This window comes from Helicoverpa armigera, chromosome 12 (genome assembly GCF_030705265.1).
Source record: "Helicoverpa armigera isolate CAAS_96S chromosome 12, ASM3070526v1, whole genome shotgun sequence".
Lineage (NCBI taxonomy): Eukaryota > Metazoa > Arthropoda > Insecta > Lepidoptera > Noctuidae > Helicoverpa > Helicoverpa armigera.
In genome coordinates this window covers 10403253-10416397 of record NC_087131.1, presented here as the reverse complement: position 1 = coordinate 10416397, position 13145 = coordinate 10403253, and the positions used below count along the sequence as shown (strand labels likewise).

Genomic DNA, 13145 nt, shown 5'->3' with positions numbered 1-13145 from the left:
ATTGAATTGTTAGGTGCCCCAGCGCCCGTTATAGCTGCAGCGTGAAGGAGTTTTAGACTATTACTGACTAAAACCCAATAATTACCTGTTCCTTCTTAAGCCCTTTATGTACTAGGGCAGCCGTAACTCTTTCGAACAATCCCGCAGCCCCGGCATGCAGTACACCTAAGTACCTAGGTACTGGTCTTGACAGAGATAAGAAAATTAATAGCCGGTAGGTACTTACCTATGTATGCTTTCATATCCTTCAAGTCACATTTTCCTGGATCCATCATCCTCCGAGCCTTTTCCCAACTATGTTGGGGTCGGCTTCCAGTCTAACCGGATTCAGCTGAGTACCAGTGCTTTACAAGAAGCGACTGCCTATCTGACCTCCTCAACCAAGTTACCCGGGCAACCCGATACCCCTTGGTTAGACTGGTGTCAGACTTACTGGCTTCTGACTACCCGTAACGACTGCCAAGGATGTTCAATGACAGCCGGGACCTACAGTTTAACGTGCCATCCGAAACACAGTCATTGGTGTCTAAGATATACTTAGAAAGTACATACAAACTTAGAAAAGTTGCATTGGTACTTGCCTGACCTGGAATCGAACCCGCGCCCTCATGCTCGAGAGGTTGGTTCTTTGCCCACTAGGCCACCACGTCATTTTCCTGGATCCAAGCGGGGAAAAACAAGTCGTTATACCTGGGTTAGTGCGCATAGCCTTCGGTAGGTAGGTATTCAGGCGTGGCTTCGTCATGTCACGATGATACTGAATTATAATTTCATTCGTAAATTGCCTAAAAACAAATTATAATATAAGTAACCAGTTTACAAAAACAATTGACGATTTCTTGATGCACATCCTAAATAGATAATGATACTTACTTACCAGCTAAGATGGAATAACTTTTTGTGAATCACGCACCTTGCAGAATTGTATTGTTTATTTTATTACATATTTGCACTCAAATTACTTTTAAATAAAAGAAAATGAATCAAAACAAGACAGAAAAAGTCGTATGAGAGACGCCAGTTGCCGCGCAATTTAAACAAAAGCCAAATTCAAAAACAAGAAGAGTTTTTTTTTCGAGTCGGCCTAATGGTATTTTATAAACAGTCAATGTTGTTTTGCACATAACATAAAAAAAACATTTCTATGTAAAAAAATATATATTTACAACTAATTTGATAGTCTTATCTTTATGCCTTATTTTCTGTACCTACATTATTTTTTAAAGCCATCTGACAGACATGGTATTTTCAAATCATTAATTTAAAAAAAAATAGTATTTATATGCTTAGTTCACTTCGTTCTACAGGTATGTATAATAAAACACATACATTATTTTATATTTTTGTGCGTGTTTTATATCAAATGCATTTTAAACTTAAAAGACAGGGCAGGGGCACAAAATCTGTAAATAAAAAGTATGTAAAAGTTGTCATTGTTGTCAGTGTCACTGTCACTGTCAGCAGTGTCAGCCGGTCAGCTGCCGATTGGTACAATAAAATGTTATTTAGTGTGAATAAAAAATCATTGTTCACATTTTATTTTTCGTTTCTTAGGCCTTGTTTAGTATTTGCTCAAACGAACATGTCTTCTGGCATAGTGGATGCGGGTAAGTAAAAATTACGAGCTCCACAAAGTCATAAGAAATAATTGTATAAAATAACACCTGATCATAACTCCTTATAAACCAGAACGTTCTGAAACATCAAGAATTTCTTTAAATTATTTTATTCTGAAATTTAAAAAGTCTAATAAACTAGATTATTGGAAATAGAGGTATATATTACACAAAAACATGCATGTACATACAGCAGTATCAATCAATACATAACTTACACAATAGTATTACCTTATCACATTCATTTACGAAACTATTTGATGACCCAATATTATTGATAGTAATAAATAAAAAGTACTTTTGGTCAGTGGGTCGTCTTAGGGGCGACTTTTTGTTTTCAATGTTTAGAAATGTAGAAAATATGTTGTAGAACATAAAAATGGCAAATTAAAAGTATAAATTCTAAAGTTACTACCTAATATTTCAGATAAATACTCAACGGCATTTGTGACGGTGCCAAACATGGAGGTGGGCAGAACTATTGGCCATGGTCTAGTGGAAAATAAACTGGCAGCCTGTGTTAATGTGGTACCGCAAGTGACGTCTATATACAAATGGGAAGGCAAAATCAATGAGGACAGTGAGGTAATAACTATAATATGTTGCTGGATAAATAGGATTTTTTTTATTATGGATTTATGAGCATCTGTCTTAACGTTATCATCTTATCAGCCAATCACCGTCTGCAGCTGTTACAGCTGATCGTAGGCCTCTCATGAAACGCCAATCATCCCAGTCATGAGCATCTATTTGTCTTAAGGTGCTTAAATTAAACGAATATAGGTGCATAAGTTATACCTGAAATCATACCACAAGACTTATTACATTATTTTCAACATTTCATTTCAATAAAATGTAATCACTATCTATGCTTTGCAAAAATAATTCAAGCAGTCAAAATCTATCTCCCTAAACAGTTTGTTAGTGCTAATTGCATTTTTTCAATTGGGTATAAAGCACCTTACTTTGCACATACTTAACCCAATCTTGGGTATGTCTGGTAGATGTAGACAACTAGAGTTTAATATCCCATCATCTACAGTTAGTACTACTCATGTGGAGCTATGACCAAATAAGTAGTTCTATCTGTCATATACTTACATCTCATTTATTCTTACTCACTCTCTCATGACAGGCCAACTGTAAGAGATTTCCTATGAAATAAGCTGTGCCTTAGTACTTCATTCTTCTACTTTTTTTATTGTATGTGTACAGTACACATATTTAAATTGTTAAATAAATAAATATTAATCTTAAAAAACTTTCTAATTTCAGGTCCTGCTCATGATAAAGACAAGAACATCTCAAGTGGACAAGCTTACAGAGTATGTTCGAACCAACCATCCCTACAAGGTTTGTGAGGTGATCTCACTGCCCATCAAGAACGGGAACCCACAGTATTTGGACTGGATCGGTGAAACTGTTCCGGAGAAGTAGTCTTTGACAAGGAATTGTAGGCTGATATTGTATAAGATAAAACTTAAAAAATGGCTGCACTATGTTAGTATCCTATTTTGCCATTGCTTTATAAAATCCTTGTTTCTAAAATAAGGTATAGTCTTATAGGTATAGAATTATTTCCTGAATCAATGTAAATAACTTATTCCACGAATTACCCAGAGAACTGTTCCAATCTACTCATACTGTACACATATAAGCAATTTGTGAATGTTATTTACTGAAGAATACAACCTCATCCATTTCTTATAACCATACAAATCAAATTTGTAACTTCACAAATAATTTCTTACGGTATATAAACTGTAGAATCTAAAAAATAGTTGTCAAAACTGGCAGAATCTTTTAAGTACTCTTCCCTAAAGCATTTAATATTTATGGCATTTATATTTGGTCAAAGTGTAAAATAGTATTCATCTGAAGCTCTTCTATTTTCTATCAGGTTGAAAAGACTTGTGACTTATTGACAATGTCATCATCCTGCCATTATCCCGTTTTTTTTTTCGGTTGGTGCAGCATGTTTTCTTCTTCCATACTCTTTGCTGCCTCTAACGCAAAAAGTAAAAAGACCTCAACGAAAGGTCAATATAAGAATGTAAAAAGACTTAAATGTTAGTTATATTTATTAAAGCGGTTTATCAGTGCACATGCATATGAGAAATGTAATAACTTAAGAAATAAAACGAGGCATTTATTCATGTGAGAAGATTGTTAAACTTAGTTTTTAGTCTGCAAATTTTGAAAGGTAAGATGAAAAATGTCCATTAACACAAGCCAAATCACAAAATACGTGAAGAAATAATATCAAATGCAAAAACAATTTTCAGCAATTACTGTAATTCTAGTTGTGATTCTAGGGGAGTTAGTTGCGGCATTTCTTCCCAGTAATAGCACATAGGAAGTAGTAGTGCGTTTTTAGCGCCATCTCGTGTAATCCTGACGTTCGAAATTGTGCTATTTTTCAGCCTACTTTGAATAAATGACTTTTGATTTTAATGTTGTAGCAATTGCGATTACTTTAATGAATTTTCATTGCTGAAAGTAATTCAAGCCACTGACTGTATACCTACTTCAATCAAATTACGTATTACCATTGAATGTCCAAGCAATGTATTAAGTTGACGTGTCAATAATCTATGTAATAGTTATGAACTAAGGTGGTCACTACAGCAAGAGTAGTATGTATATAATTTGTGTTTTTAGTAAACATTATCAATAAAGGATGTCTCTCTAAATAACGTTAATGATGTATTTTATTTGTTACTAGCTTTTCCCCGCGGTTTCACCCTCATCCCGAAGAAGGCTTCCCACGCCCAGAGAAAATGTTAGTAGGAACAAATTGCAAACAGAATGGACAATCAGAAGATGTTGACTTGTTTAGGGACTAAGCAAGAGGAGACAAAAGTTCGGTGTGCAAGTAAATATGATAAAAACAAATACAATTTTCATCCATTCAACTAAATCAAGTAGCAATTGGTAAAATTGGAGGGGATTATGAATAAGGCAAAGGTACAGGTGTAGGCCACGATTTTACCTGCGTCCCGAGGGAGTGACTTTCCATACTCAGATAAAAAAGAAACATTATGATGTTAAAGAATAGTATGTTATAAAGTTTCATGAAAATCCGTTCAGCAACTTTTGCGTGAGAGTAACAAACATTCTACTTACAAATTTTCTCACGTTTTATATATTTTTTGTGATTTATAAACCGTATAATTTATCCTAAAATTAACTTGCCTGTGAATCAATAGCGAGACTAAACAGATGTGAATGGTAATATTGTCACATGCCAATGTAGGTCAGAGATACCTTCCCAAAACTAGCTTTTTGCCTGCACAGTTACTCCTATTGTAGGTACCTACACATCTGAAACAATGGTACCTATCTATCTGGTTCAGGTACCTTCGTGTAGCTATTCATATTATTCTAATTTTAATAATTACCTCATTCATAACTATAATTTTTTCATTACGGAAAATAAATTCTACAGAAAATTATTGCTCAGGCGAGCCTTACTGACCTAGTAGGTATTGCTCCTCCACACAGTTAAGCTACAAAAAATATAAAAACCTACACAAACAGTGCTTGATGCCAGAAAGAGAATAATCATAGACACGCTCGTAGTAAACTCATTTTATAGTCGTAGTAGAATGCACTGCATATTCAACGTAGCTGAGTCTCTGACCCCGGGTTCATGCGTTTGGCAAATATTCCGCCCCCAGCACTACAATCCATATGCAATATTTATGCCAGCCATTTGGCAACGAACATTAATATACGGCGCCACTCGCCATTCTACGATATTCAGAGCATCCTACCATGTAACTAGTTATCAAGTTTTTCTGCTTGGCTAAGTGCCAGGTGTAGGTGCTTTACCCCCATGATATTGTACGTAATTACTATTAAATTGTGTACTTCTTTGGTGAAAGTATTTTTAGAAAGGTAGCTATGTGACTATTTGGTCATAGTTGACGAATACCTCGACGTTATTATAATTTTACGGTGGGTATATTGTTTTCAAAAAATGGTAGGCTGGTTGCTTTACCTAATTTAAAGCTAATTTTATACTTTTAATAATGAAATGGGTATTTTAATTTGTCCGATAATTTAGAAATGATCCAATTTTAGTAACAGACGCTAAAGTAAATGCGTAATCATTAGAAGGAGTATTTTCAGAAATCAGTGACTGATACCTACCTAGGTATAATATATTCAAATATTTACATGTAGGCAGTCGTCGCCGCGACTATATCTGGAATCAAACAACATAATAAATTATTGGACGAAAATATCTCCGCGATTGAGTAAAGTGTTCTGTTCAGTGTCAAGACATTTAATTTAAATTACTTGGTGGCTGGAACTTTCTTACTTATTAGTCTTATGTAACTTGCAGTACTTGTTACATAAAAACTACCATTATCTACTAATTGCCTCATTTATATTAACTGGAAACGTACATAAAACATAGACCGTGTGTAACAAAGAAAAGACAAATGGGTACTTTTGGAACGAAACCGAACACATCTTCGGTCGCATTTCGCTCGACCAATCGTAGCGGCCGTAGACGTCTACGAGTTTCGTAGCGCCCGCTGACGCAGTAGGGCGGCGTAGCACTACGCTTATCGGGACACAGGCTGAATACATTGACCTTTGTTAAAATCGCCCAAATACAGTTTCAATTAGGTACTTACGTTATACAGTTTGAAGAGAAATAAAAGTACTCGTGTGTCGGCAACGCGTGGCGTCGGACGTAATGTAGGACCAGTTTTGTTATGGCATCAATAAAAATCTTTACGGAAACATCTGCAGTCATAAAAGCTGTCGTATCGGTTTCGGCCGTGCCTATGGATCGCGAGGAGCAGTGAGGCTGAGTCAGTCGGCGCCGAGGATCGGAGACGAGAAGGTGGTGCTCGGGGTGGAAGGATGGTCATGGTGCCTCGGGGTCGGTAGTGCAGTGCGGCTCGCGCCGGCGCGGATCGATCGCGCGACATCGACCGCGCGGGGCGGGGCGCCGCCTCAGTCGCGCGCGGGCACGGCGTGCGGGCGCGCGCATACTGCACGTGCATGGCGCGCCTGACTGGATGCCTCGCGCCCTCGGGGAATGGCTTCGTCCGAGGAAGAGGCGACTACAGCGTCGACCGACTCTTATCCTGAAGATGATGACTGCCTCAGTGTCCGAAAATGGTGGTGCTTTCTGCTGTCGTCGATATTCACGTTCCTTTGTGGGTTGCTGGTGGTGCTGGTATGGCGCGCGTGCGCGTTCGTCTGCTGCCACAAGGAGCCGGAGCTGGCCCCCAACGACCCCAAGCAGAAGGAGCAGAAGGCGGCGCGGCAGGGCAAACAAGAGTTCGAGGGCACGTTCATGACCGAAGCGAAAGACTGGGCCGGCGAACTCATATCCGGTCAGACCACCACCGGACGAATACTGGTAAGTACAACCTTCCTTATGCCGCAGCAGCACAGCCTGCAGGCAGGCCGCAGGCTCCCTCTCAATATTTCATACACATGCTTGCTAGGGTGGTAACTCTTAATACTTATTCGCGTGACACTGTTACATTAAAATCTCAGTGCTAAGAAATTCGGGTGCTACCTACTACAATAAGTAAAACGAAATATTTTAGAACAAATTAGATCGTCATGTCATTAAAGAAAGGTCCATCGATTGCTTTGGCCGCTGAGATTAGAAGCCCCTGTCGTATCAATTAAACGTAAGCGAGTATTTTGACTGGAATCGTTTTTACTACAGTTACAAACTATTGATGTTATGAAACCTAAATTGTAGTAAAGTAGATAGACGATGACTTGGCTTTTTATAAGTATTTGGGTAAGAGGGTAGATAAAATGGTACGTAAAATATGTTTCATAGCTTTGTCTGAAAATACATAACTCAATTTCACCAAATCAATTTCCAAAATTAGTTGAATCGTAAAACTTTATGTTGATTGATTATCGAGCACATTTTTCTCTCCACCCCCATTAAGTGGCAATATAAAATAAAGCTGAACATTAACCCAAATGTTCGGCTGCCCACACCCCTACTCCGTGGATAGATCACCAGGGCTGTGACGTCACAAGCATGATTATCTACTCGTTTGTACCAATATTAGACGTTTAATATTTAGCGCTCGATTAATGTTTAATCTAATGCCCGTTTACTTCGTACACAGCAGTTTCATTCATTATTTATTCATCAGGACTAGTAAGGAATGGAGTCGGGTGTAAGGAGGTATATATCTAAGAGGTCTTGTACAAAGAAAACTCGAAATAAACGACGTTTAAATGTCGTACACTATGTACTTGGTTTTAAGAATAAAGTAAAATGAAAATTGCTACCTAAATCTTGTGCATCTTAGCACCTAGTCTTGTTTGTAATCTATGGCTTCTACTTAATTTTAATGGAATATTATTTAGCAAAGTAATCTAATAACATTATATTCTAAAACGTTTATGTAACTACCCACATAGTCAATTGTTTTCAATGACGCTGCAAGTTCAACTAGATTACATGCTATTAAATAATATGGGAACAAACACATGTGGATAGAATTTTCCAACTACACAATCAACTAAGTAGTATATACTTTACAAGTTGTAGACAAAACTTTGTATTTCAAAGACACTTTCTTATCATCCTTTTAAGGAATATGCGAATACCTTCGTTAGATAAAGAAAACGCCAAAATTTTGAGGATTTTTCTGACTCACATATCTTTTTTATCCTCATCTGAGTTTTTATTCACAGAATATGTTGTGAGATCATAAGTTGTGAAGGTTTCTGCAGTAACAACCTGTTAACCTGTTAATGTTTTCTTAACTTACTTAACAGGTATCAGTCCGATCAGAAGATTTCGCACCTTTTTTAAATTATTATCTGAGACAAAACTACATATTATTCCTCCATCGTCACTAAATAAAGGCTGTCTAGCTGAAGTTGTTGATAAATAACAAATATTAGTTGTCTCATTAGGGAATTCCCAGATAACACTTGAACTATGTTAAAAAAAGATTCAACAACCTACACTAGAAAAATCAATAATAAATAGGTATGTATTAAATAATAAAAAAAGGCTTGATACAAAAAAAACAATGTAAAATAAAAATAAACATCTATTAGTACTTTTGTAACTACTGTACTGTTCTGTCTGACACAGAAGCCAGAAAGTCTGACACCAGTCTAACCAAGGGGTATCGGGTTGCCCGGGTTACTGGGTTGAGGAGGTCAGATAGGCAGTCGCTTCTTGTAAAGCACTGGTACTCAGCTGAATCCGGTTAGACTGGAAGCCGACCCCAACGTGATTGGGAAAAGGCTCGGAGGATGATGAGTACTTTTGTAACTACTGTTAATTTCGTGTCTAATCGATTGAAACATATTAACTCGACACGGCACGAGACGCATTCACATCGTAGGTAGGTAGGTAGGTACCACCAAACTCAACACGTCTATGATCAAACTCACGCACCATGAATCACTTGAATGACCTAATACACCAGTAAAAACTAATGAGATTACTGGACCGTACGTTAATCACAATGTTTTAAGTGCGTATTGTTGCCATGGAAGCGATCACGCGTTTATTTACGAATTGTCTAAAATTCATTAGCATAAGTCATTTTTTTAAGCTGCGTGAATCTGAGGTGTTGAGCAATAGGAAAAAAGGAACTAGCTTATTGAAGTAATATAAAATGAGTACGGTGTTTCCGGTGAAACCTCAAAACAGGTCCATTACACATTTACGTATGCTTTATTGAGGCTTTCTGTTAAGAATTTGTCGTCATATCAACTTCAATAACAATTATTTTGTGAGACACGGTCAGTCACAAATCGGTTTAAGATTCATCAAGACAAAAAGTTCTTACACCTGAGTATTTACGTAAAATACCCTCAGCATTGATGTATTGGTGACAATCCATAACGATTAATGAACAACTTAAGCAAACATGCAACATATTCTCCAGTAAATAAACAGACTAATAAATAGGACAGACAAGCAGCCAACAAGCTGTGCTGCTGTCATTCACAGCCCCGAGCGTTGGCATGCGACGCGAGCACGCTGCGCCAATGTTGCACGCCCCACGGACTTTCACAGAGTTCTACACATTTCCTGAATAGGTACTGAATTTGTAAAATGAAATTATAGTATGCTTTTGTAGCTTAAAAAATATGGTAAATTCTTGTGTAAAAATGTGAGCGGTGATAGGGAAAATTAAAGCAACAAACAGGCTTTAATTGAGTCCTCATCATAAACGTCAAAATACTCGTATAACTGGACCATTATAGTTAAACTTTTCTTTTATCTGCAATCTATGCGTAGGATAGTAAATATACACGGAACACACAAGCGCAATATATCTACATGTACACACTGAGCACAATAAATCAATATTCTGGACGTTTTTCACAAAAACTCGCATTGTTACAGCGACACATAGATATGTCCCGCAGGGTGTAAACTGAAATATTGTCGCTCTCAAACCGACTGAAGTGCTTGTGGAGTCGTGAATTGTAGCTTGTACCAATATGCGACAAGCCAGTAAATAACAACACTTTATCATCGTTTTGTGTTGTCTTACCCGAAAGCACTCGATACTCGAAGCTTCGACGATTGACTACTTGATCGGTCACCGTACCTTTACCTTTTATAAGTAGGTGCTGAAAACGAATAAAATTACTTTACAATTTCATCTTTAAAGAGTCCAAACCAAAATTCTCACCATGCAACATACGCTTATTATGGCACTTATTTTAATTACTTCTAAGATCAAAACCGTAAAAATTGGGGTACCACAAATAAGGTATATCTATATATGTATCTATCGTTCTGGCTATGGTGCGCTAAGTACGGTGTAACATGGCGTAAGGGCCTCCCCGGGACCCGACTCTGGCACCGTCGACAAGCTCCGCCCGACCACGCGATGTCAGACCGTGACCCACTTTCCGCTATCGATGCGCTACGCCCCGTAGTTCAAGTACATTTTCCCTTTCGCTAACCATTGATGCGTTCTGTCTCACTGCTCATTACTACACAAAGAATTTAACAGCAATGGTGTGCGTGCGTGGGCTTAGCGTCGTTTCAACATTCTCCCTTGTATGTAGATGTAGGTATGGTGGCAAGAAATGTTCCGGATGAAGCTGGAGCTCGGTGAAGATCTTTTATGTCGAGATGAATGAAAAATATTAAAGAGGGTGGAATTTATGGTATTTTATGATGCCAGGGGTTTTGTGAATTCTTAATATAATTTCAAAACAGTCCTAGCTTAGGTATATTATTCCCAAACCACACGCTAAGTGGTCTTAATTCGTGAGTAAAATTGCATTTGTTCACCTGTTTCTTATCATTACTTACTTACCATAGGTACATTTATGGGCGTTTTGTTTATTTCTTCACCTTACTTATCTAAGTACCGGAATCAATTTGGAAAGATCATCACTAAATTACTAGATTTTTAATAAGAAGCGATAACAAAATTATTAATCTCTTATCTTGATTGTTCACGTGTTCTAATAAACACTGTTTGTCTGTCTATTATTAAACAATAGTACATTATGAAAGAAATAATACCTAGGCACGTTAGTGCCGCTACATTTTTAAAAAAAGTCATTAAAAATTTATTAACCATTACTATTGGCATTTGAATGTTTTGCAAAGTCATTCAACTTGAACTTTGGCGCTTCCTACCAGAACCTAATACTTGTTTTAAAATCACTTAAAAATAAATGATTCATTTTAGTTTTACGTCGGTATTTGTCAAAACTTATTAAGATTTAAAATAGCTGACAAATAATTTATTTAATATCTTCATTTGGAATAGAATGGTCACTGCTGGCCATAGGCCTAAACACAATTTGACATTAACATAAAAGAAAAAAAATACCTACCTTCCGGGTCCTCCATAAGGCACACCGCAAATGGTGCTATTTAATAACAACTTCTAGTTTTTTTTTACTGTACGTACAGACCAAATAATTACCTACCTAACACAAAAAAACTAGGTTTTTGTTAACTTCAAAGTAACCATGTTATTAAGCATCCATCCTTGAAAAGATATCAACGCATGCGCAGTGGGCACTTGTTTTTGCTTATTTTTTTCATTGGTCTGCTCATTGAATCACAATAGCTTTTTTTTGGATACAAATAACTTTGTATTAGTTTGTTTTGAGTATGAGTCGGTCGATCGATTTAATATGTAGTTTTGTTTTTCCTTTTGTTACTTTTATTATGATTGACCGTCAAACAATTTTATTGTCACTTTATCGATGTTTCGTCTTCATCGATGTTTTATAAATTATAATCGTGAATAAATTAAAAATATACAGATGAGGAAATTAAATCCTTAAGGTAAAATAATGTTTTAAAAGAAGTTCTTGATGAAAAGGTGACGATTGGAAATCCCAACCTCACCACAAAATACATAGGTACAGAAGTCAATCTCATGTATGTACTTCACTTTTCATGCCTAAACTCGGCGGTCGCGCTAGGGTCGTCAACTTTTTATGCGCATAAAACTAACGTGGTAGTGGTACTCGTATCTAATTATTTGATTTATTGTTGAGAATAAAACAGGAAAAATGAAATATAAACCAATAATAATAAAATATTTAATGTGGCATACATGAGGTTAATAAACACTTTCAACGGAAATTCGTTTGAACGAGATACCGAACTTTTTCAGAAACCGCAATTTATAATTTTGTTATTCATACATATACTTATAGGTACTTACTTATTAGAGCCGCCGTACACGGACTGCTTCAAGCAGTTGAGACCGACTGCTTAAAGCCGCGACCGCGCAGTGAACTATAGTCATTCATTCGCTGCCGTACACACGACTGCTCGAGCAGTCGCGACCGCTTCAAGCCGTCAACTGCATGATGAAATTCCATCGTGCCGTCGACCGCTCGCGAGCGGTTGCGAGGCATACACCGACTGCTCGAGCCGTTGACTGCGCTAGAGCAGTCGACAGCTCTCCGACTTCCCTCTCCCCCCCGCCCTTTGCGGCCTCGCGGCGTCTGTTTTCTCATTTGACTGCTCGAGCAGTTGGGTCGTAGCTCGAGCAGTCAACAACCGACAGCTCAAGCAGTCGACGCCGACCGCTCGAGCGGTCCGTGTATTTCACTCAGCCGCTAACTGCTCGAGCAGTCCGTGTACGGCGGCCCTTACTCTTTACTTGCGAAAAAAATATTTTTGTATGTAATGGGTTGGTACAGTCCCTGATCTAAGCTTGCTTCTACCTACAGAAACCTTGATTTGCGAGTTTTATTTCGTCTACCTTACAACATACTCTCGCCATGAATTATCAACTCCTACTACTTAGTAATAATCTTTGAGGGTAGGTTGGGCGGTTCGCCTGGGCCGACACTAGCAAAACTTATTACGGCATTGGGCCAGAGGCCGCCAGGGCGCTTACCTACCCACCTAACTGTACCTACCTACTGCGTTTATTAAAAGAACCATCGAAATATGAGAAAATAAGTAGGTCCAAAACGACAGTTCACTGTTTATTGTTGTATTAAAACAACCGTCCACTGAACAATTACATATAATACGACTTTTTTTGTTACTCCATTATTACT

The 13145-nt window shown here is 37.6% G+C and overlaps 2 protein-coding genes across 4 annotated transcripts in view; both read left to right on the top strand.

Annotated features, from left to right (window-relative positions):
• The first annotated feature begins 1448 nt into the window (after positions 1-1448).
• On the top strand, positions 1449-4318 carry LOC110383974 (protein CutA homolog). Its single transcript, XM_021344963.3, has 3 exons — positions 1449-1607; positions 2044-2201; positions 2892-4318. Exons 1-3 carry the CDS (start codon positions 1499-1501, stop codon positions 3051-3053), a joined length of 429 nt encoding a protein of 142 aa, XP_021200638.3. The 5' UTR covers positions 1449-1498; the 3' UTR covers positions 3054-4318.
• A 1824-nt stretch (positions 4319-6142) lies between these two features.
• LOC110383928 (calcium-activated potassium channel slowpoke) overlaps positions 6143-13145 on the top strand; it is a 62301-nt gene continuing 55298 nt past the window's right edge. The window contains exon 1 of one of the 3 annotated variants that reach the window (XM_021344901.3): positions 6143-7002. In XM_021344901.3, coding sequence (XP_021200576.1) covers positions 6676-7002 — 327 coding nt within the window. In that variant the 5' untranslated portion in view covers positions 6143-6675. The remainder of the gene's footprint in view (positions 7003-13145) is intronic. The other 2 variants (XM_021344892.3, XM_021344904.3) reach the window with 2 other exon arrangements.